The following is a 25569-nucleotide window of genomic DNA, read 5'->3' on the forward strand; positions in this document are numbered from 1 at the left end:
CGATATGACCAAAGTAAGTTACTCTTCAAATGAAGGTAACATCCTTATTTGCACTGTAGATTTAGGGTGTGCAGTTTTTTTTTTAAAGTTTTATGATATGAATAGTCACCTGAGGAATAATTAATTCTGTACACATTAATAGCAGAAAATTACCTAAGGTGACTATTTCTTCATTGGCAAATGTGCTAAGCACTTCATCTTGAAAAACAGTTATTCTGCAGAATTGATAAAACCAGGCTGTGATTATTATTAGTTTTTTGTTCATTTTGTAAAAGGACAAAACATGTTTTAAACTTATTACACATACTGCTGTAAGAGACTCCAATAGCTCATTTGGTAAAAACAATGTGCCATATGGTTGGAAAGACCTGGGCTTGGAAAATATGTCTAGGACATTGTTTTATAAGAATCTTTATAAGGGCTTTTCAGTTGAAGGTGAGTTAGACAATCTCACATCAGCATGAATATGAATGTTTTAAAGTTTTAGCAGAACAAAAGGAACTAACAAAAGATCAAAAATTATAACCACTAATTAAAGTCATATAAAATAATTTTACTTGAAAACAAAATACCATGTACAAAAATTTTATTACAAATTGTTACTTAATTTAGTTATAGAATTTGAATTTGACTTTTTTTTAAAACAGTCTTCACAAAAAACATTACATTTACAAATTAAATGACAATCTAGAAAGAAATGTTTCAGTTTCCAAAACCATGTTGATAAGAGAAGCATTAATCATCTGATTAATAAGGAATCAAACACACTCAGACAGAAGAAAGAAAATAGATAATGTAAGAATACTTAATCGATTTAAAAAATCTAGAAGAAAATATTTTTCAAAATGAAAATTTTATGGAGGGAGGGGTAATCTACAGTGCTTACAGGTCTTTAATGATTCACAACCTATCTATACTGCTTTTCTAACTAAGATTTTAGGAAAAGGCAGCTATAATTAGATGTCTAAATATATACTTGTGTGTAAATTGTGTTCTCCTTGGTTTACCTAGTTTTGGACACGCCAAGTGACTTGATTAGAAAACTAATATTATGATGGGAAAATTAATTATCTGCCATTGTAGGTCTGTAAAGAATACATGACAAATGCCATGTATTCTCTGGCATTTGTCATGTAGGATGAAAAATCTAGCCACTTCTGTATCAGATTGACTACTTCATCTTCATTCAAAGCTTTTAAACATTCTTCACATCACACAGGGATCCTAACCCAGGCCTTTCCAACAAAAATACATTAACAAGCTTTTTAGTACCGAATCTTGTCTCAAGTATGAGGCCTTACTGTGCACTGCACTATCTAAAATAAAACATTACCAACAATTCAATCAAGTCTAGAATTGTGGGTCTTCAAAGTTATTTTATTAAATTTCACTATTTTATTACATCAAATACTTTTTTAAACATTCATTCAAAATTACACTGCTCAACTTTGTGCCTCAGTCTCAATCATTTTTTTAACATTGAACCTTTTAGCTAAACACCATATAAACAGTGTAGCTATAAACAAAGGCTCTTTAACTTTGCGCAGAGATTGGTCATCACTGGCACTAATACTATATGCAGTGCTAATTTCTAATTAAATTATATGCTACAAACATCTATTGTTTTTACTGAAGTTTACTTTGGATTATTATGAAAGCATCTTAGGACATGAAACCCCTGTATATATATCTAAGGGTGGTTACCTGTTAGGAGTGAAAAGCCATAATATTTGAACAAGAATCAATCACTATATTAAACTATACTATAGGAGAAAAAATAAAGTGAAAGATTCTCCATTGAGAATGCAATGGTAATGCCAATTTTTATAGTTAGCTTTTTTACTGGTAATTTTCATGTCAAATTTATTACAACAGGTATTTAATTTAGTTAAGTGCTATACAGTTCTTAAATTGTAGACTTGTACATATTTATTTAACAGTATACCATCATCTACATAAAGTGAAGAGACAAGTTAAATATCTCCAATTCTGATATTAGATTTAACTGTCAGATTTTAGGGAAGACAACGTATACTAGAATATTAATTAAAAACTAACTAATACTTCCTATATTTCTGTAATGTTACATTACCATCTCCAGGGAAACAAAATAATGATGTTCACACAGGCACTAACACTAAGCAAATATGGCTGAAGAAAGCAACTGAAGTTGGTCCTAGAGTCCTAAAGGTGCTCCTAGTGGGCTAAATTGAGTTGTCTTGGCTGTTGTCCTTAGAATACAAACTTCCCATGTTTTTTTTTTTTTTTTTTTTTAAGAGCTGAGGCAGATTCTAGGAATAATTTCTCATTATACTTGCTGCAATGTAGTACAGTGGCTTTTTTCCAGCGTATTTTGTGGCAGGTGTCCAAAGCATAGTCAACAAGTCCTGAGTGGCTGTATTGGTGGAACCGGATCTAGTCCTTATATGTTCAGATATCCTGATATTAGCTGTCCTGCCTGTTTGGCCATAGTAGGATAGTTTGCAACTACAAGGTATACTCCAGGTAGGTCTAGGGCAGTGATGGCGAACCTATGACACACGTGTTAGCACTGACACACCTTGGATGTTGAATAATATTGGTATTCTGATGAAAATGAAAAAACTGCGGCGATAAATCGTGTGAGATCGCTCTCAGTTAAGGTGAAGGTAGGTTTTGGCTTTGAGAATAAACTCAAAATATTTCAACGTGATTTAGAAAGTAACAATTTTAAGTATTTCCCAAGAGCAAAAAATTTTTTTTTAACGAAACCAGCCCCAAAAATCATGAACAACATATCAACCTATCTATTGAAGTTCTAAAGTCAGTAACTGAGCGGTTTTCTTCAGATTTGAGCAATTCGAATGTTGGAACAAACAATCCAATTCATAAAGTATCCTGATGAAGCAGAATTCATGGATCTTAAATTAGATGGCTTTGAGTAGTTGGATTTAAATCTAGAAATGCAACTAGCCGACTTCCAGTGTAATCCTATCTGGAAAAGAAAGTTTATTGCTCTTAGAAATGAATTAGAACTCGAGCGGGAATGTCTGCATGATACCACGTGTAAAAATTCAGATCATGAAATTCTAAGCGTGTGGAATAATCTTCCCGGAAACTTTCATGCTCTTAAAATCTTTGCTAAAGCTCTAAAAATTTTCTCTTCTACATACTCTTGTGAAACTCTATTTTCTGCCTTAAATAATATCAAATCGAAAGGAAAAAATAGATTGAGCAATGATTTGAGCGCTGCCTGTGTAGCATTAAAATGTACACACTATAGCCCTTCTATAAAGAAACTTTCTACCAGCACTCAGCAACAGAAAAGTCATTAAATGTAATATAAGTTTGTAATTTCAGTTTATTAAATTAATTGCATAATATGAATTCATAGATTTTATATCAATGTCCTATTAAATAAATAGACTAATATGATATGTATAAGCCACCATCTATGATTATGTAGTTAAATTTATAATGCATGTATGCAAGTGGCACATCAACAATGTCAATATTTAATTAAATATTGACATTGTTGATGTTTATTTAAAATCATTAAAAAAAAAAAAATGTTTGACACACCTAGACCAGTGAAGGTTCGCCATCACTGGTCTAGGGGAAATGGCTGGTCTTTGATGGAGTGGATAAAAGATGCCAATTTTTTATATAGTTTGTAACAAGTTGTCAGGTCAAATTTTTTTAGGATTTTTGTTAGCTTTTCAGAATGGTGATAGCTTTAGAGTAATCTCTGTTATGAAGGGGGGAGGTTGTGGTTAATTGGTTTTAATATTTTTTTGGGGGGGTTGTAGCCATTGGATACAAAGGTGTTAAGAATATGGTTAAGTTTAATAGTTAGGGCATTGTTATCTGAATTGATTAATTTTGCCCTGTTATATAAGATTTTTTATAATTCCATATTGTTGGGAGGGATGGTGTGATTGCTGGTGAATGTATCTACCTGTATATGTAGGTTTTCTGTAAACAGAGAAAGCCAGGGATCCATCAGGCTGGCATGTAATCAGTGTCTAGGATAGGGAGATTGTTACTGTTTTCCTTTTCCAAGATAAACTGGATCCTAGGGTACTGACTGTTTAAGTGTGATAAGAAGTTGTGGAGTGTATCCAAGCCATATGCCAAATAGTGAACACATCATCTACATAGCATAGCCAAACAGTAGGTTTCTGTGGAGCCGAGTTTAAGGCTTTTTCTTCAAAGATCTGCATAAAGAAGTTGGCCAGAGGAGAGAGAGAGTGGAGAACCCACGGCTGTCTCCTCTGTTTATAGAATTTTCCTTGCCAAACAAAATAGCCCGAGTTCATGGTGAACTTGGGCTATTTTGTTTGGGCTGAGATATCGGGAGGAATTTTGGCTTGGATGAGGTCCAAGGTATCTTTGAGTGGGACATTGGTGAATAAGAAGGAGACATCAAAACTGACCATTATGTCAGTGTGTTGGAGTGAGAGGTTTTCTATACTGGCTTTAAAGCAGGCTGAATTTTTTTTTATGTGCGAAGGTGTGTTGCCAGATATTGTGTGAGCACTTTGGCTAATTTGTATGTGGGGGAATCACTGCTATCTACAATGGAACATTCTGGATCGTACATTCTGTTTATGGATTTTTAGTAGTCCATATATTCGGGGAGAGGATCTAGAGCATAGGTTGCAAAACTTTTTCGGGCCACCGCCCACTTTGCAAGACAAATTTTGTAATGCCCCCCCATTATAACAGTTTGAATAAAATTATATTTCAAATATTTGAGACTGAATAAAACCATATTTCAAATACTCAATACTGTACTGTCGACATTTCTTCTTATATTCAGACATAATGAAGTAATAAAATTTGCAAAAATATTCACAAAATAAAAGATTTAATTTACACTTTGTATGACTCCACTTATCTATCACACTTTCGACTGATGATTGTTGGCAAAGCACACAAAAAATAATGAAACTTATTCCTAAACCACTGGTATTTATAGATTTGAAATCTAGCCCGAATTGACTTGCACGCACTGACTTGTTTGCGATACCATCGTACTCGTGCTTTGAACAAGTCACTGCAAGCACCCATATTCCTGTCAAAATATGCTGAATTGAGTGAATTACCTACGTAATAGTTGACCGACATACTACTAGTTAAGACTCGTCTGCTGCATGAATAGACCAAAGCCTGTATGGCATGATCAATTTTTACAATAGCAAAAAATGAATAAATTTTTTAAGTATATAAAAAATAGAAGTTAAAATATCCTGTATGACACGTTCAATTTTCTCATTGACATTAAATAATTGAAATAGAAAATTGATAAAAAATTGATCATGTAAGACAGGCATAAGATGAATTAAAATTCAATATTTAAATTTTAAATGATTATCTAATCGCAAAATCCTGAAAATAATTAATTTTTAAATATATATTATTAATTTCTTCTATAAAGAGCCACCGACCCCTAGACAGCCTCCCCCAAATGCTTCTGATCCCACTATAGCCCCCCCAGAAGGCGTCAGCGCCCACTGGGGGGGGGGGGGGTTACAGCCCGTTTTGGGAACCTATGATCTAGAGTTAAAAGGTTTTAGTTTGTTAGTCATCCCATTGTGGATAGCATTGATTCCCCCACATACAAATCCAAACATTTAGCCAAAGTGCTCCCCCACCCCCAGTATTAATACTGATTTTTTCCTGTTCATTAGTACATGGTGATCTTCCTACTTCAAATCCCCAGTATATTTTTGTAACGCGAACTATAACTATCAACAACAAGACGATAAACGTTTACTTCTTGTAGGATATCTGCTATTCAGCGATATCTGATTATCTTGCAGTAATTTTTAGCAGTGGCTGAATTTGATAAAATAATTAAATAAAAAGGAACTTATTTTATTTATTATTTATCATGTAGTTAATTATTTTGAAATATGCATTATTTCGTTTTGTAATTAGAAATGTTTATATAAAAAAGCTTCATTACTTATGGTCCATCGTAAACTATGTGATATTTTTTTTTATTTGTATAAAGGATTCATCTCTAGTGTAGTACCCCCCTTCTGTAACATGGACTTGAGAAAAAATCATTGAGCTTTCAGACGAAGTTTTCACAGTATTGAATAACTGCTGATTACAAGTACCCTTCACTTCACTGCCATGTTACTTACGTCAAGCAGTAGTACGCTTGCATGAACATTGTATTTTGAAAGAGGAAGTTGAATTACTGAATGAGAGAAAAATAGAAGAGCTGTTGCTACATTCATGAGAATAGAAAGAAACAACGTTCTGGAAGGTAGTTGTAAGTTTTAGGGGAGAAGATAGTTTCAAGGTAATTTTTGAAGCCAAAAAGGTGGATAAGAGTATTATGAGGGAATACAAATAGTTATCCTAAAATTAATAGATGAATTTCCTTTATATGAAATAAAGTTGTGACAGATAAAAGTGATTATATAATTTATCCCAAAGCAAAGGACAGTTCCTTTTTGATACAGTATGCAGAAAGCCAATTCCAGATAACCACTGTAAACCTGTAAATAATGAACATTTTGTATTTAAGGATAATTATGAAGCTTCCACAAAGAAACTGGAAACTTTAAAATTATCTTCATATTCTAAAGAGAAAAGGAATTGAAATTTAAAAAAGATATGAAAGAAATATGTTCTCAATACAATCTTGGAGCTTTTCTATGCACTCCACAGATAATCAATCTACCTAACCATAATATGAAAGATCACATGAGAATGGAATATATTCACTTTAACACTCGATACACTGCTAGTTGGAGCTGGAACATGAAAAAAAAAACCTTTTTGAGAAAACAACAGCAACACTGCTAACTTGCAAATAGGATGAAAGGAAATCTAGAGATCTGCAGGAAGCAGAAGCTAAAAGAGAGCTTTTCAAATAAATCCTTTACAATAAGGATCTGAAATCTTAGAATATACTGAGGATAATGGAGATATATGGCCAGTAGTTTATTATAATGGAAATAAGATCGGAGTTTTAACCATGACACATGGAGGTGGATATAATATGCTCCAAACTTCAGTGAAGCAAAGCTATGATATATAGTTAGAAGGGCAAGCATGAAGTTTTTTTTTGTCCCTTCTGAGAATCTAACAAATCTGATCGTGCAAATCACCATCTTCATGGTACAGGGTCCAGCAAAAAACACTTAAGTGTTACAAAAAAAATTGTTAACGGAAATATAAAGTGAACTGTGAAATACTTAGCAGTTGAAATTAAATAAGAACTGTGTCATCCCAGTTTGGGGAAGTAATCTTAAATACCTGACTATTATAGTTAATTTGCCTGTGGAAAAGAAAGTTTTTTTTTTTTTTTTTTTTTTTTGCTTCAGACTAATGGCATTACAGATGGAGTTTTTCATTATTCTGTTCTCTTTTCACCATAAATCTACACTGAAAATTGTCAATGATACATACAAAGAAGTGTCTCACTGACAATTTTCAATAAATATAGAATCTATTTACTGAAAATTTTGTTTTTCTGCTTATTGGTGTAATGTTTTCTACTTAGGCTTTGTTCTCTCGTCATAACTAAATCATGTTCCGATTTAAATTTTTTACATAAATATTCTATAATTTTTATGGCAATTTTGCCTATTTTAGTTTAGGAGTATCCCCTTTTATGATGTCATTAGATTTTTATTCAATTTTTAGGGCATTATTGATGTTTTAAAGACAGATACATATGGAGAATATAAATGAAGGAATAATTTTGAATATAACTTTGCAGGATATTCCTGGTTGTCTTCCTTTGGAATAGCATCATGCATATAGCAATAAACATTTATATACTACTAGTGCTGAAACATGACTGAAAGGAAGGGGTAAGAGTGGAAATGTGGAGACAGATTTTGGAGAATTGTAGATAAGACAAAAAGTATATGAATTTAAAACCCAGGTTTCAAGAATGGGCTGTGAATTATTTGGGAAGGTGAAAGATAGAATTTTTTTTTGGGGAAAAGAGAAGGATAGAATATGATGAAACAAGATTAGGGGTGGGAGTAACAGAGTGCAAGCCATTTCGACACCCTGTTACTCCCACCCCTAATCTTGTTTCATCATATTCCATCCTTCCCAAAAAAATTCTTTCACCTTCCCAAATAATTCACAACCCACTCTTGAAACCTGGGTTTTAAATTCATATACTTTGTCTTATCTTCAATTCTCCCACATCTTTCTATCTCCACATTCCCCTTTACTTTCAGTCATACTTCAGTAGTAGTATATAAATGCTTATTGCTATATGCCTGATGCTACTCCAAAAGAAGACAACTACGAACATCCTACAAAGTTATATCCAAAATTATTCCTTCATTATATTCTCCATGTATCTATCTTTAAAACATCAGTAATGCCTTAAAAATTGAGTAAAAAGCCAATAATGCCATACAAGGGATACTCCTAAAAAAATAGGCAAAATAGCCATAAAAATTAATATTAATTTAGAGGAGTAACGTGGAAAATTTTCCAGAAATAATAATACCTATAAATATTTTATTTGTTCAAGAGTAAATGTACTCTTATTGTTACTGAACTATATGCATGGATAACAATTATATAATACAACATTAATTTTTCTGAAGTACTTAAGCCTTCCTTCTTCCCCCCCCCTCTTTCTTTGAAAGTCCCAGCCATGAAGTTGGTTTCATTACCACAGATCATTACAACCAAAAGAACATTACTGAAACTGAATGAGCCATCCAGAAAAGATGTAAACCTATAGTACATTAGTATTAATAGTATATTTAAATAATGGCTTCATACATCTAAGAGAAAAACTAAATAGAATTTATTACTCATATTTTGCTCAATATATCATAGGCTTCATTCAGGGAGAAGAATTGGCTACATTTAAATTATAAACAAGAATGAGTCTTACAGCGCGCTACCATCTACGCTGGCAAGTAGATGGTAGCATGCCTGGAAGAAGACTGCATTAATGGTATGCAAGAATCACTGCTGAAACCACGTGACATGGAGACCAGATGCTCACCCCTGCTCTTTCTGTTCAGCTTTGTAATATTGAAGACAATTTTCTTTTGACTAATTTCCTCATTATGTCCTACTAAAACCAAAAATGACTGGTATTCAGGATCTTTTAAAATTTCAATGAAAACATTACAATTATAGCAGGTGAGAGTAACCATTTGTTCATTAAGTCTGGAACCTAACTACATTGTAGTATATGCATATAACCAAACCATGTACATGCACACCGGTGTGGATAGGAAATCTATACATATTGATGGGTAGTAGATACATCTATCAATCACATTATCTCTCCCAGCAGCACAGCATACACCAAAACCTTAGTAAACAGAACTAGAATCATCTGCTCACATCATACGGGGGGGACTGGAAAGTTCTGATAAACACATAGAACAAAAATGATATTAAAGCTAAAGCAACTGATATTACCACAAGAAAGAACATACGAGGATATAAGAATATAAGTTGCCTTCATAACTCTGCTACTAGTATGTTCTACCTTGTGTTTTACCACACTACCTTGTGGTTATATCAGTCGCTTTAATATTTTTGTTCTAGATGTTGATCAGAATATTAAGCAATGGAGGATATTGAAGTGATTTTTCCAGAATTCTCTGAGTGTTAATTACTTCAAAACACCTTTGAAACAGGGCTTTGGTGTAGTTTCTTAAAGTTCGAAATGACCTGCTGGTCCATGGGCTGGATTAAAGGAGTCGTGTTAGGGGATAGGAACTTCACTATGATAAAATCAAACTCCTCCACCAACTTGTCCTCCAAGCCTGGAGGTTGAACAAGAGCAATGTCCATCACAAAAAGGCATTTTAATGGCAAATTTTTATCTTGAAAGTATTTTCTCACATTTTGGGCAAAGACTTCGTGGATCTACCGAATAAAAAAATTGCCTGGTTACCCAAGCTAACTGTTTCTCGTTTATCCAAATCAGCAACAATTTTTCCACTTCTTCAATCGTCTGAGATCTTTATTTAGTAAGAACTTTAACTCCTTTTGCAACATCAGCTCCCTTAAAGAGGCTTGTACAGATCATTGGTATCGCTGCATAGCAACATCCGAGACAGGAACGTCATTTTCATGTTTGGATAAGATTTCTCTTTTCACCTCTTAGTTCTAACAACTTTTCTTTTCACTTTGCTGCTATCACTATCCTTTGTCAGTCCCATGGTGGCTTATTTAATAATAATTTATATAAAAAAAAAAAAACAGCAAAATACAAAGAAAATCAAGAAAAGGCACTGCAAATTTGAGCAGGTGTCTGGATTGAGAGGAGGCTGCGGCATAAGTGACGCTCTCCAGCTGTACATCTCAGTCCGGGGATCATGTGGCTGCTGGTTTGTCTGTTCAGGAACCGATTTGTTTGAGATGAGAGGCGTTTGACAACCGAGGTTCCATATAAAATATAGTTTACATATTTAAATAAAATTATACATATCATTTTTTTTGAAGAAACTTGACAATGTTTTTCATTAATGAAATCTTCAAAATTTGGTTGAATTTGTTGAGCCGTAGTTATTTTCAATATTGCTTGCACATGCTGGTCTGTTAATCTTGATATATCTTTAAAGTTGAAAATAGTTGTTCGCACAAATATGTGCTACCGAACATGGACAAAATATGCCTAATTGCACATAACACATTGGGGTATCGATTGACTGATAAATAATTATAGAACTTTGGAATTCCAACATCCATATATTTTTGTTTCAGTACGGAATCACACTGAATTTCAATCAATTCCAACTGTAAATTGTCATCAACAGTTTCAACATCAATCGATAGAGGAGAAATAAATAGGTGAAACTGATTTTCATATTTCTTGAAATCTTCTTTCAAATTCATTTTCTAATAACTTAATTTGATTGGCATATTCTGAAAATTTCAATTCCGGTGATTTCTGTAATAATGATTGACAACATTCAAAATGGGATAAATTTTCTTTTTGAATTTGTGTTTGCCAAAGTGATAATTTCTGTTTAAAAATGTTAATATTGTCAAATAACATGGTAACTACTTGATGTTTGCCTTGTAGCTTAAGATTAAGTTGACTTGTAATGTCAACTGAAAATGCCAGGTATTGATAATTTTTTAATATTTCACATTTCTAATTTTTCAATTCTAAAAAAATGGTAATTTTGTCCAGCAATTCGAAGAATCGCTTTAAAACGTTATGACTGAAAAGCCATCTAATTTCTGTATAACAAGGTAGATTGCTATATTCACTTTCTACATCTTCTAGAAAGTTACTAAATTGGCAATGATTAAGCCCATGTCCATAAATATAAATTTACAATTTCACTGACATTTTTTAGGACATGTCCAATATTTAAATATTGGACATGTCCTAAAACTTTGGAGCATAGTATTTGCTGATGAATAGTGCAATGAAAATGTTGAAAATTATTATTACATTGTTCTTTGTATTTTTCTTTTAAATTTGTAAAAATTCCTTTAACAGTCATGGCAGGAGCACCATCAGTTGCAAGACAAACTAGCTTTTTTCAATGGTAAATTGTATTCATTCCTTAAGTTCCTGGCTATATCATCAATTCTGCTAACAGTGGTATTTCGAGATAAGCTTATATTTTTAAATTTCTTTAATTGATCAGAACACAACACTTCAATTCAACTGCTTTAATAATACATTCACGAATAAATTCCCCTTCAGTGAATGGTTTCGACTTGCTTGCAATTAAATGTGATAAGAAATAACTAGTTTTTACTGTAGCTCTATTATCTTCAATAGGTTTGGTAAATACACTTTGTTGATTTTGAAGTGTCAACTTTAATTCTGATAATTTATCTTCACAAAGTTTCGCAACATATTTTTCATAGTTTTCTTTATGATTTGTATCATAATACCTTTTAATATTAATTTAATATTCTTTGCAAACTGCAATAGAGTCTAAATATCAAGCATAATTTTTTTCCCCCTTGAATACAAAAATGTTGCAATTCCCACTTTTCTTCAAAACTACGATGTTCTTTTTCAATTAATCATTTTTTACTCATACTGGTTGAAGGTTTTGACATTATTTTTATAAATTCTTTATTAATTATAAAGAAAACACTACACTTTCTTACAACTTGAAAATTGTTAATGGCTAACCTCCGATTGCTGTGGTCAGCAGATGTAGCTGCATACATAGACTTGCTCTTTAAAATTCGATATTTATGCAGTGGTGTAACAAGATTTTTTGAAATGACAAATAGAACATTATTTCCTTTAAAAATTGCAGAGTAGTTAGGGGTATAAAATAATCTTAAGTGGAAATGTTAATTTTTTAAATGGTTATTTAATTTGATGTTGTCAAAAGTTAAATAACCATACTGATTACAAAGTTTGGCAGGCTGCATATTACTTGTCGGTGTGGGCCTCAACAAGGCATGTCAAACACACGGGCCGCATGAGGACCGTGTGTTTGACATGCCCGATTTACAGGAATGTAGACTTTGGTATATTAATAGGAAAACTGGAAAAAACACTGCTGTTATTTTGCTAATAAAGCTTTATATATATAATGTCCACTCTTTTAAATACTAATCTTAGAAGATTAAGTAATTTATTTAAAATAAGCCCCCCTAAACTTCAACTCCCTATCCAATAAAATTGGATAGGGAGTTGAAGTTTAGGGGGCACAATGCAAAAGTGGCTGAATAGCTCATCAAATCACTTGGTTACCGAAGAATACTTTGAAGAGCAGAGACAAGCAAGTTATTGTTCCTCTGTATCGAGCCTTGATAAGACCCCATCTAGACTACTGTGCCCAGATTTGGGTGCCAGGGTTTCTTGATGGAGAGGATCCAGAGATGAGTGACCAAGATGATAGCAGGTCTATGGAATGAATCTTATGAGAACAGGTTGAAGATTTGTAGGTTACAGAGTGTTGTGGGTGCCATGACTGTGAATGAGTTCAAGGCAAAGTATGATAGATACTATGTGAATGTTGAATAGTTGTTCTTGACATGATGTTAGGGTCTCCCTCGATGAGTGTAAGGACTCCTTGGAGTTGTCCGTAATAATAATAATTACATGTAACAAACTGCACTAAGCCAGTTTGTTACATGTAATTTGTTACATGAGTTGTGCTTGATGCAATGAGGATAATGGCTTTCCAACATGAAGGGCACCAGATGGATTTTTAAGGAATTTATCTTCCTAAGATTCCAATTATTCTCCCCCCCCCCCCCCAGTTAAAAAAAAAAAGAAAAGAAAAAAAATCAATTTTTTTTTGCAGTTTTATGAAGATGGAATGGAAAAGGGTTAAACAGACTTGTGTGGCAATGTCAATTTAATTAAAACTTCAGTATATATGTTCAGATGATAATCATAAAATATAATTGTAAAATCTATTATCTTATACTAACGATTCAGACAATGAGGATAACTATCACTTTGATAACAGAATGGATCTTACCACTTAAAAGATGTATTTCAGTGAAATCTTTTAAACTGACATACACAGTTTTATCTCTCACTCCATCACATTCTGATGCCTTTTTATGCAATTTTACACATGTTAGTGAGCATGATCTTAGTGAACATTTTGGACAACAATACTTTGATGGGGCTCCACACTGGTTACACTTCCTGTGGAAAGCAATATAAAAAAAATATATTTTTTTTTTTACTTCATGGAAAATATCATGAGATATTTAGTGTAATTTTTTTTTAAACCACCACCAGAAAACTATATAAAAAAGTACCACTTCCTGTATCTTCCTATACATACAAAAACCAAATGTATGCATCGTGCAGTAACATATAATATATCATTACTATATAAATATTAATTGCTGATCTAAGCATCAAAATATTAGAAAACAAACATTCTAATAAGGACAGAAATGACAACTTCTAAAGAAGTTGTCATTTTTGTTACTGAGTGACCTGTATGTATCAAGCCAAAAGGTAACTGCCAAAACAAAGATTGCCAAGATTCCTGAAGGCATTTGTCTTCATTGCTTTTAAAAGATAATTTAATAAAGCATAACAACAATTCAACATAAACAATCTTGTTTATACCTCATTTATTTTCCTTTGGATAACCGATTCCTGCTAATCTCTGAATATGTTAAGTCCTTTACAGTACTCTATTCCATTTAAGAGTTTACTTTTAAATGGAAAGTAAGTCTCATATTTGCAATTACAATCTCATAAGAGTGACAAATTGCACAGTTTTACACAACTGGTTTATTCTCTTCCTAAATGAAAACTTTTAGGAATAGCAAGATTATCTCTGTGGTGTAAAAAGATAAACATGTTCATGATACAAATGTACTTAAATGCATATTTTCTAAATTTCTTAGAAAGTCAAATGCTTTCCTGGCTTTCCATCTTTATTTAAAAAAAAAAAATTGTCATTATACTATGCTACTGAAAACAGTACAAATTTTGCAACATTAATCAGACACATAACAGAAAGATCTTAAATAGGAATAAAAATATAAAGTCAAATAGTAACTGATAAGATTTTTGAAAGGCTCACTGTTTTAAAGCTATGATATCAATTATTAAAGCTTTGACAAAAAAAAATCAATGCAATTTTTTCGTCTTATCATTTATATATTATTAAACTTGCACACAAGAGGATGCAAAACATTTAATAGATCAGTGCCAAGTGTTTAAAAAGAAAGGAATCTAATGTTTCTTGAACAGCTGGAGTTTGTAATCCTCGAGGGAAAAAAAATTGCAACAGACTGTTTTAGAGATAGACGGAATGAAAGAGAACTTGGTTTGGTAGGCTTGAAGGTAAACTATGAATGGATGTTGAACGGTACTTGTGTTTTTATAGGCATCGAGGAAAATGGAGGTGTGACAGAGCTAATTCAGCAGAAATGCACCTAGAGGAAAAAAAAGTTTTCTTCAGTTTTCAAAATACAAAAAACAGGATGTTTGGGGGAAGGGGCTTTTTTTTTTTTTTTTTTTTCTGAATCTCACCAATAAAAGGATATCAGCCTTTAGTACATTATTATACTGGGGGGAGGAGGGGTCAAGGATTGAAAATCCAGAAACACTGCTTCTAGAGACCTTAAGAAACATGGAACTATTTCTTTAGGCCTCCAATAAGCAGGGCAGGGTAATGGTCTCAACATGAGAGAGATATTCACAGAACATCTATGCTCATGACAGGATAGAAACTCACAGCTTACATTAACCACTCAGCCAACCAGGACAGCAATTTGAGATATCTATCAACTCAAATGTCATTTTCTGGGACTAAAGCATTTTTAGAGATGTTTTTGATACACCATCACATGTGTAAATGTGAGCACAGCACTTCAAAGTCAGGAAAATAGGAGCTTTGTACAGGGTCAACTGTACAAATCAGACTGTCTAGCTGAAATGGACAAAGCTTTTTTGGAGGCTGAGAAGAAACAGATTGTGTAGAGATCTCAATATTATGGGTGAGGGAAGGTGAAGTATAATCTTTCTTTTCAAGAAAGTTTTCAAAAGATGGTGCTGTTTTCAAGAAAGAAAACAGCACCATCTTTTGGTAGTACTGAGCTGACAAAATAATTGTTGATACCTCACTGGAGAACAGCAAATAGATCAATATTTATGTCACTGTTACAGAAGATCTTGAAATGTTTAAGTATTATAAGGTTTGATATTATATATTAAATGAAGAGAAATGGAGCATACTCTCATCAACAACAAAATTATGAACTTGAGGCCAGGATGAAGTTCTTTATAACAGGAAGAGCATAGGTGAAAGTACAGTGCTCAAAAGATCCTCGAGCAGTAGTAATCTGAAGAAATCAAGCCATCCACTACAATGTAAAACAAGCCAGAGAGTAAAACTGGAAATCCAGTAGCAAAGGGTATAGACTAAGATGATAGTTTGGTAAGTGGGCCCTAAGATCTGATCAAATGACTTAGACACGTCAAAGTAATTCTCCAAACCTTTCCATGGTTTGTGTGCAAAGCAATAACATTGGCTAAGAAAGCTATCATGGATCAGGAATAGCAAAATCCAAATAAATGCCATTAATTGTTGGGCCTCCAGGTGATGAAACTGACTGTTGTTGACAACCATTATTTTTGAGAGAACTGCATAACAATTTGATGGCCAAATTATTACACTGCCTGCTTCTCACTTTTAGAATGAGCTGGGTTTTTTTGTTGTTTTTTTTTGGCATTAGTACTTATTCTGTACTTATCTGGCAATAATGTCAGATAAATACAGAAGATTGTAAATAAGATAGATATTAATTCTGAAGTACAAATTTTGAACACAATTTAGTCATCAGTAAATCCAAACTATTAATAGACAATTGAACAAAACAAGCATGCAGTGAGCAAGTATGGTATCATTATATGAAACCAATATAGGGTTTTGTAATTTATTTTTGTCTGTAAATTGCACATTCTCCTAGACCAGCGCTTCTCAAATTGTGAGCAGCGGCCCCCTCGGGACCCATAAGTTTTGTTGAGAGGGGGGTGCGTGAAATAATGAAAACAAATTTAAAATGTTTTAAGACTAAGTAGATTTTTTTTAATCTTAAAAGAAATGTATTTAATTTTTATTATTTCTTTTCTTGTTCTTTTTTTATATTTTAATGGAAAAAAATCACACATTGGTGTTGGTTCACAAATTTTGCTTCTTGTGTATTTCGGCGCTTAATGAATATTAGTAAATATATGCCGATTCATAAAAGTTTCATTTCAAAAAGGTATTGATAATAATTTATTCAATTGACTTCCCACGATACCAGCTTTGCTGATTCTGTTGTCTATTTCTATATTTAGTTTACCATTTTACTGAAGATGGTAAACTAAATATAGAAATAGACAACAGAATCAGCAAAGCTGGTATCGTGGGAAGTCAATTGAATAAATTCATATGGAATAAGAAAGAAATTAGTCGGAACACTAAATTAGCTGTATACAAGACTGTGTTCAAACCAATTTTAACTTATGGATCTGAGAGCTGGGTCAGAAGTAAAACACTTGACCAAAGACTAGAGACCGCAGATATGAGAGTCCTGAGAAAGATTAGAGGCGTGAACAGATGGCATCAATGGCAATATCATATTAAAAATGAGGATATTAGGAAAGAACTTGACATTGTCAGCATCCAGGAATGCGTTAGCAGAGCTAATCTCAGATGGTATGGTCACTTAAATAGAATGGGAGAGGAAAGATTAGCAAAACAAGTGTTCTCTGCCAGGTTGGCAGGAAAACGACCCAGAGGAAGACCAAGATATAGGTGGATTGATACGGTACAAAGTGCCTTAGACGATAGAAATATAAGATCTGATAATGTTGGAGTCTTCACAAGTAACAGACTGATTTGGAGGAAAATTGTAGATAGGAAGTTAGTAATGATGTAATTTTTTCATGTAGTACTGTCATATCCTGTACACCCCTTGAGGGTACATTGCAGGAATTTGATGATGATGATGATTGATAAGCACAAAAAAAATTATGAATGCAAAATCTTGAATATAAATACAATAAATATAATAATATATGTCTATATCATGATTTTTTTCTCCAATGGGGGCCCATGAAATATTTTTCCTAACGGGGCCTTGGCAGCCATAAGTTTGGGAAGCACTGTCCTAGACAACTGGCATGGTTGTGGGATGAAAAACTGTTGCCTTCATATGAGACTGGTTAATTTACCTTCAACTGAGGTGAATTAGCCAGTTACTGATCATGATTCAGTAACTTGCTCAAGTTTTATAACAAGGTGACGGCTGAACTGGATAAGGATAATGGGTTTACAGTGATACTGCTGGACCTGGCAAAGGCATTTGACAGGATACCACATGGAATTCTAATCGGAAACTACAACATATGGGAATGGATATAGGGTTGGTGAGATGGATAGGTGGGTGGTTGATGGAGAGATATCAAAGAGTAGTTTATTCAGGAGTAGAGTCCAAAAGACGGCCTGTGACCAGTGTTGTGCTGCAGGGTTCTGTTCTTGGACCACTGCTGCTTAATCTATTCATTAACGATATAGGGAAGGATCTAAGTGGAACAGTTCATTTGTTTGCTGATGATGCAAAATTGGATAGGGCGATAGTGAATGCAGAAGATGTCAAAATCCTGCAGGATGACTTGGATAGATTGGAGTTCTGGGCTACGGAAAATGGATGTCAATTTAATGTAACAAAATGTAAGGTTATGCATTTTGGGGTGAAAAGATTAGCAGCAGTATACCACATTGGTGGAACTGTACTCCAGGAGATTGATGAGGCCAGGGACTTGGGAGTGTTGGTGGATAGGGAGATGAAGTTTAGGGGACACATTGCAAAAGTAGCTAAATCACCTCATCAACTCACTTGGTTGTTGAAAAATACCTTGACGAGCAGAGACAAGCAAGTTATTGTACCTCTGTACCGAGCCTTGATAGGACCTCATCTCGACTACTGTGCCCAGATGTGGTCACCTCAGTTCCTTCTTGATGGGGAGGAGGTGGAGAAGATCCAGAGGCGAGTGACTAAGATGATAGCAGGTCTATGGAATGAACCATATGAGAACAGGTTGAAGATTTGTGGGTTGCAAAAACTAGTTGATAGGCAGAAAAGAGGATATATGATTGAGACATTCAAATTGCTAAAGAGATTCTATAGGATTAATTCAGAGGATATTTTTGAGATCAGGACTAGTGGTGGGAGAACTAGGGGTCACCTATGGAAGCTGGGCAAGCGTGTGGTTAATAGGGGTGTTAGAGCTGGGTTCTTTACTTTTAGAGTGGTAAATGAGTGGAATAAGCTGCCAGAGTCTGTTGTGGGTGCTATGACAGTGAGCGAGTTCAAGGCAAGGTATGATAGATACTGTGAGAATGTCACATAGTTGTGTGGACATGATGTTTAGGGCCTCCCTCGATGAGTCTAAGGACTCTCTGGAGTCGCCTGAAATAATAATAATAACTGAAAAGTCCTAATAAAAGTTCTTTGCATCCTACATGGGATTTGATCCAGATCTTTTCAACCAACTAGGGAATAAGATAACTTTGGATAGTATCACAATACCAACTGTGTGTGTGCACGTGCATGCATACACACACACACAAGGGAAAGGAGTGAAAGTACAAAGGGCAAAAGTTGCACATGATGGCTTTGAAAAAAAAACATGATGCACTAATGCTGTTTAGCATTTTTTTTTTTTTTTTTTTTTTTGGAAGTTGTTACACGATATAATGCAAAGTAATGGAGTGTCTTGAGACATCAGAAAAACTCCCAAAACAAGACCTTCCTAACAAAAGTCTGTTAGGTCTGTTGTCTTGATTAGGGGGTTCTGAGCAGAAAGGAGTTGGTTGTTGCTAGAACAAAAAATCTCCATTTCACTTATTTGTTAAGAGCAGTTATTTCATATGTTTGGCATGAATCAGGCAAGTGGAAATCAGACATGGAAAAGAAATCTCAGATTATCCCATTTAGCACCTCCGTAGCATCAAACAAGATGGGATAGAGTAGCTAGAAGATTATTCTGTAGTAAAGGAAACACAAATAAGGTAGTCTGACCTAATCAGTGGAAAGCTGACACCTATAATATATTTATAGGTGTCAGAATATAAGTGATATTCTGGTAGGTGGGTAGACAGGCAGGAAGTTACCAAAATATTGAGTAATTGTAAATATCCTGGTACTTCCTCTAATCAATAGAACTGGAAAAGAGAAGTTTTAATTTATGGATATTGGAATACCAATCTTCAGAAATAAATACTCAAAAAGGTAAGTGATTATGCCGGCCTGGTTGGCCGAGTGGTTAGCACATCTGCTCTTCAGCCAAAAGGCTGCAGGCTCAAATCCTGCTGTGGGCATGGATGTTTGCGATTGTCTGTGAAAATATTAGTGGTGGTGGTAGATGGCGTTGGTGCAGATGATGAAGGTAGTTGTGCGTGGTGGATTGGTGGAGACAGAATTGTAGAGTAGGTGCCCTCCCTCAATGAGTCTTTGGCCTCACTGGAGGTGTTATGAAATAATAATATTATTATTAATAATAATTATCAGAATTTGGAGTGAGATGATAATGAATGCAACAGAAAATATCAAAAGGGATTCTAGGGCTGGTATTCTGTGGCACAGATTATCAGCTCTTACAAATGCACAGGTATCAACCAGAGGTGGTATTGTACATACATGATTTCTATCACCATATAGTTGTGATGATAGGAATCATGCAGTGGGCAGTTATGAGTTGAGGTAGACAGCAGTTTTTTTGCAACTACAAGTTGAGATTTAGTTAGAAATGGCAGCTCTTGGATTCATTAAATGAATACTAGTAGTGGATATTTATATTTTTACTAAGAACATACAACAAAGTGTATCAAAAAGAAGATTCTACAGAAAGGGGGATACAAAAGCTGTTTTTTTCTTCTTTTCTCATGTATTATTGGTATTTTATACATTTAACTTTTTTTTGTAGCAGCTTTTTTCTTTGATCTGCAATGGTATTGTAATTATATGTGATGCCTTGCATAGCTGATGAACAGTTACTTCAAGAGAGTAGGGCACACAGTGTGATACACTTGCAAACATGTTCTGCAGATTGTAACTGGGGGAAGTATAAATACAAGTATACACAGGCCACACTGCTGAAGAAATGCATTGATACAGTAAAATGTGCCTTAGAAGACAGAAATATAAGATCTGATAATGGTGGAGTCTTGACAGGTAACAGATTAATTTGGAGGAAAATTGTAAATAGGAAGTTAGTAGTGATGCAAGTTCTTCATGTAGTACTATCCAGTACTGTTGACACGGTGTCACATACAGGCAGTCTGCCTCACAGTGAGGCTTAATAAGGGAGCTCGCTCAGCCATATTAAGGTAGGTCCCGCCGCTACGCTAACAATTCCTGTTAGCGTAGCAAGTGCTAAAAGAAGTTTTTCCAAGCTTAAAATGATTAAAAATTATTTGCGAACAGCAATGACCCAAGAAAGAGTGGTTGCTCTAGCAACTATATTGGTAGAGGCAGACATAGCTTATAAATTTAAATTTAGAAGAACTTATAAACAGTTTATTGTGTGATATCCCCTTAGAGCAAACATTTAATTAATATTATTATTATGTAATTGTTTTGCATTAATATTTCTCTTGTAATAAAACAAAATAGCAATTGGAAATTTTCTTATATTTGTCTTATAATCCATCAGGGGCGATATTTAATTAATTGTTTGCCTCAGAGCACGATCTAATCTGGCGACGGCCTTGGTACTATCATATCCTGTACACCCATTGAGTACTTGTCAGGAATTTGATGATAATGGTTATTTACTTGTTTCATTTCTCTTCATTTCTTCATAAGCTGTTTTGTTTCTTCAAAATTGTCTTATTTCTGTTCTGTGATACCGCTATTTCAAGTGAGCATTGTAAAAGATTTTGGGTAATAATTGTCATTACTTTCTGATGGATCAGCAGTATCATCTATAATAAGATTTTTTTGAATCTATTGTTTAGTTCATATTGGAGTATATCTTTTTTGATGCTGAGTTTGTGTACGTTGGTTTTGTTTTGATCCATATAGTTGCTGATGTCTGAAGGATGTTGTCTGCAATTTTAAAAATGCCAAGTAGAATGATCATAATTTTTGTACCTCATTTCCTTGAACTGCTTTTCTAATCAAACATCTGCAGTGAATACATCACAAACTGATATGAACCATCCATTCAATACTCTTTCCACTTCATATTCTCCTCGCATATCTAAGCCCCGATTCTCCAAGAAGTACATGTTTAAATGACATTCATTCCATCTAAACATGACATAAGTTTGAGTTTCTTACTAAAGCCATTGGCTGTAGCATGCTTGTATCCAATACCGCTTCCAATTTTTTTTTTTTTTTTTTTTTTTCTCACTCAGATGGCTATATCTAATGCCACCTATGGAAAAAGCCAATCGAATTCTTATATCTGCACAAACTCTTACCCTCATGATTTCGGTAAGCGTCCTCTATCATTCAAATATATAACATTCGGCAACTTCTGATATTTCACCAGAAGGAGATCAGCCCTGATGTCATGTTCCTAATACTTGAAAGTTTTTCTTCCAGTGGCATCCTATGCTGGTTTTATTCCCTAAAACAGCATTAGACAAGTGAATCCCCTCTCCTTTCTTTTTAATAAATCATAAGTAAACAATCTCATTTCCCTTTCATGGTACTAATGAGATTACCATTAAAAATAAATGTATCATTAATGTATGAGCAAGTACGAAGTACAACAAATCAGAATGGGATAATTAACATAAGGCATCAAAATAAGGGTGGGACTAACGGGCTTCTGCATTTCATGTATATTAATACCAGAAGTATTAGGAACAAGTAGGAAGAATTTTTGGCATTAGTTGTCTCTTCCAGGCCACAGGTTATTGGCATTAGTGAAAAATGGTTGACAGAAGATATAGCTAATGGGATTGAATGCGAGGGGTATAGTGTGTTCAGGAGGGACAGGGAGAATAAAATGGGGGAAGGAGTGTTATTGATGATAGCTGATGAACTGCAGCCAAGGAGAATAGAAGTTCAACCGTTGGATAGAGAAAGAGCACACTGAGGCTATTTGGTATGAGATCGAAGCTAGCAGAAGAAAATATACAATTGGGTGCTGCTATAGACCAGGTTATGGAACAGATGGTGGAGATAGTATGCATAAGCAAATAGAAGAAATGAGTGGAAGGAGGGTAATTATTATGGGAGATTTCAACTATGGTAACATTGATTGGAAGGAGGACAGGACACATGAAGGAATTGGATTTTATGCAGTTATTAAGGGGTAACTATCTGCGACAGCATGTAATGGAAAATACTAGGGGTCCGAGTGCTGAGAATTTGGCTGTAACGAATATGACCACATTGCCACCAATTGGTGAGAGTGATCATAGGATCTTGACTTGGGAGGTGGCTAAATGTGTGGAATTTTCAGTTAAGACAGGGTACATGTGGAATTACCGGGCTGGTCAGTATGACAAGCTTAGGAGTTTGCTTGGTTTGGTGCCATGGCATGTAAAACTGCAAGGGCTGGATGTTGATAGTGCATGGGATGCTGTTAAGGAGTGTTTGCAGGAGGCAATGACTGACTGTATACCTAAAGTCCAAATAGTAAATCAAGTAGGGGTTAAATAGATGTTAAGCTTGAGCTGCAAAAAAAGAAACAACTGTGGAGGGAATTTAAGGAAAAAGGTAACCTGCAGGCCAGAAGGGTAAAGAGTGTGGTAAGAAAAGCAAAAGCAGATTATGAAAGAAAATTAGCCATGCAGGCTAAAGAGAATCCCAAACAGTTTTTTCAATATGTTGCAAGTAAAAGAAAAAATGTATACGGCAAAATGATTTTAAAGAATGGCGATGGTAGGGAGGTAACCGAATCAGTTGATATAGTGGAATTACTGAGCGAGTACTTTGCAAGAGTATATCACAGGCGGTGACATTGCAGGAATGAAGGAACCAACAGCTTATATGGGAATTGTGGTGATTACAAAACCTCAATGTCAATACATTAGGATTGGATGGTATACCAGCTCATGTCATACGTGAAGCGGCTAAAGAATTGTCAGTGCCCTTGACCATTTTGTTTGAGTCTCGGGTCTGGGTTAGTCCTGAGAGGTGGGCTACTGTGCCCAGATTTGGGCATCAGGGTTTCTTCTTGATGGGGAGGAGGTGGAGAGGATCCAGAGACGAGTGACCAAGATGATAGCAGGTCTATGGAATGAACCTTATGAGAACAGGTTGAAGACTTGTGGGTTGCAGAAACTGGCTGATAGGCAGAAAAGGGGCATATGATTGAGGCATTCAAATTACTGAAGAGTTTCTATAAGATTAATTCAGAAGATATTTTTGAGAATAGGACTGGTGGTGGGAAGACTAGGGGCCATCCATGGAAGCTGGGAAAGAGTGTGGTTAGCAAGGGTGTTAGAGGTAGATTTTTTTACTTGCGGAGAGTGATGAATGAGTGGAATAAGCTGTTAGTCTGTTGTGGGTGCCAATACTGTAAATGAGTTCAAGGCAAAGTATGATAGATACTGTGTGAATGTTGAATAGTTGTTCTTGACATGATGTTCGGGCCTCCCTCGATGAGTCTAAGGACTCCTTGGAGTTGCCCGTTCTAATAATAATAATAATGATTAAAATATCTTTAAGGTGTATACTCATCTCTTTTGTGGGCCACAAAATTTGAATACCGCATACTCATATCCACTTTCTATAAATGCAGGGATGTCTCATAATGCAAATATACGTCAGCGTAGTGCAAATATTTAGTCCAAAATTATTTATTTTCGAACTTGATACATTAAGTTGTATGTAAACGCGTTCACTTTAAGCAACTAGCGTGAACATTAAATCCTGACTATAAAGAACATTATAGTAGTATTTCTGGAATGAAAAAATAACGATGGTATGTCAATTACCTCGGAATTGCAACCAGTATGTCATTCCCAAACCACGGGGAAGGATGATGAAGGGAGAAAAATATTTTTAGAAGCACAACTTCAGTTAAATAGATGGTAACACAAGAACAAAAAGTAGAAATTAAGTAAACTAATACGATACTGAATGAACACCGTGATGAAGGCTAACAATGGAATTATCGCAGCGAAAATTAATAAGTAAACCTTAAAATGAATAAAAAAAAATAATACGATGATAGTAAAACAGATTAAATAGAATAATAATATTAACAAGGAATAATTTTGTGGCTATTCGCATTTATTCAAAGGGAATGCATACATATCCTTCTGCTAAATAAAAAATTACGAAAGAATTTACCTTTCCAAACGAGACATAACGAAGAAACACATGAACTACCACTATAGGAAACATACATAATCTAAACAGTTATTTTATTTAATAAGCACTTCGCAGAGGGCACACATTTCTGATACACAATCGCCGGCATAGAGGTTATCTAAAACAGCATCCCCCCCCCTCCCGGAAATCACACTTTCTTAATACTTAAACACAGAACAGATAAAAGGAACAGTAATAATAAAGTCAAATAATAATAGCCATTTGTATTTCGCTGTTGTAAAAGAAATTATAATTTTGAACACGCTAAGTTACACAGAATGAAAATCGGCACCAAATGTAATATCACAGCAGACCACATTGGACAATTGCTACCAAGCAAGTTTACAGATTATAATCCTTGTGAAAGATTTGACAAAAGGATGACATAAACATGGTAATTTTTAAAATATATTTATATATATTTATACTTTTAATTTTTTTTGCGGTTGCTGTTGTGCTAAGTTCTGAATATCAAGTGCTCAGTTGCAAATTAAAAAACTGTCTTGTACTGATACCATTCAGTTTTCGTTATTCAATTCAAATTATCAAATTTAGCTCTTTCTATTTTTATTTTATTTTAGTTTAGTTTAATTTTCTTTATTATTATTAAATTTCATCTGAAAACTCACAGAAAACACATGCACTTCAATTTCACTTTTCCTTTACTATATAAAGGAAAAGTGAAATTGATAGCTTTGCTGGTCTAGTTGGCTGAGTGGTAAGTGCATTTGCTCTTTCACCAACAGGTTGTAGGTTCAAATCCCGTAGTGGGCATGGCTGTTTGGGACTGTCTTTACGTGAGAGATGAATTTCATTGTCCAATATGAGAACACCAGT

At 34.3% G+C, this 25569-nt stretch overlaps 1 protein-coding gene across 1 annotated transcript in view; it reads right to left on the minus strand.

Annotated features, from left to right (window-relative positions):
• LOC150098037 (box C/D snoRNA protein 1) overlaps window positions 1-25061 on the minus strand; it is a 97399-nt gene extending 72338 nt beyond the window's left edge. Inside the window, exons 1-2 of the mRNA XM_090406334.1 lie at window positions 24712-25061; window positions 13413-13585 (exon numbers count right to left, since the gene is read on the minus strand). Coding sequence (XP_090262460.1) covers window positions 13413-13585; window positions 24712-24743 — 205 coding nt within the window. The 5' untranslated portion in view covers window positions 24744-25061. The remainder of the gene's footprint in view (window positions 1-13412; window positions 13586-24711) is intronic.
• Between the last annotated feature and the right edge of the window lie 508 nt (window positions 25062-25569).

The sequence above is a fragment of the Typopeltis vanoorti genome, chromosome 16 (assembly GCF_054136105.1).
Source record: "Typopeltis vanoorti isolate ZY-2024b chromosome 16, IOZ_Tvanoo_1.0, whole genome shotgun sequence".
NCBI classification, from domain to species: domain Eukaryota; kingdom Metazoa; phylum Arthropoda; class Arachnida; order Uropygi; family Thelyphonidae; genus Typopeltis; species Typopeltis vanoorti.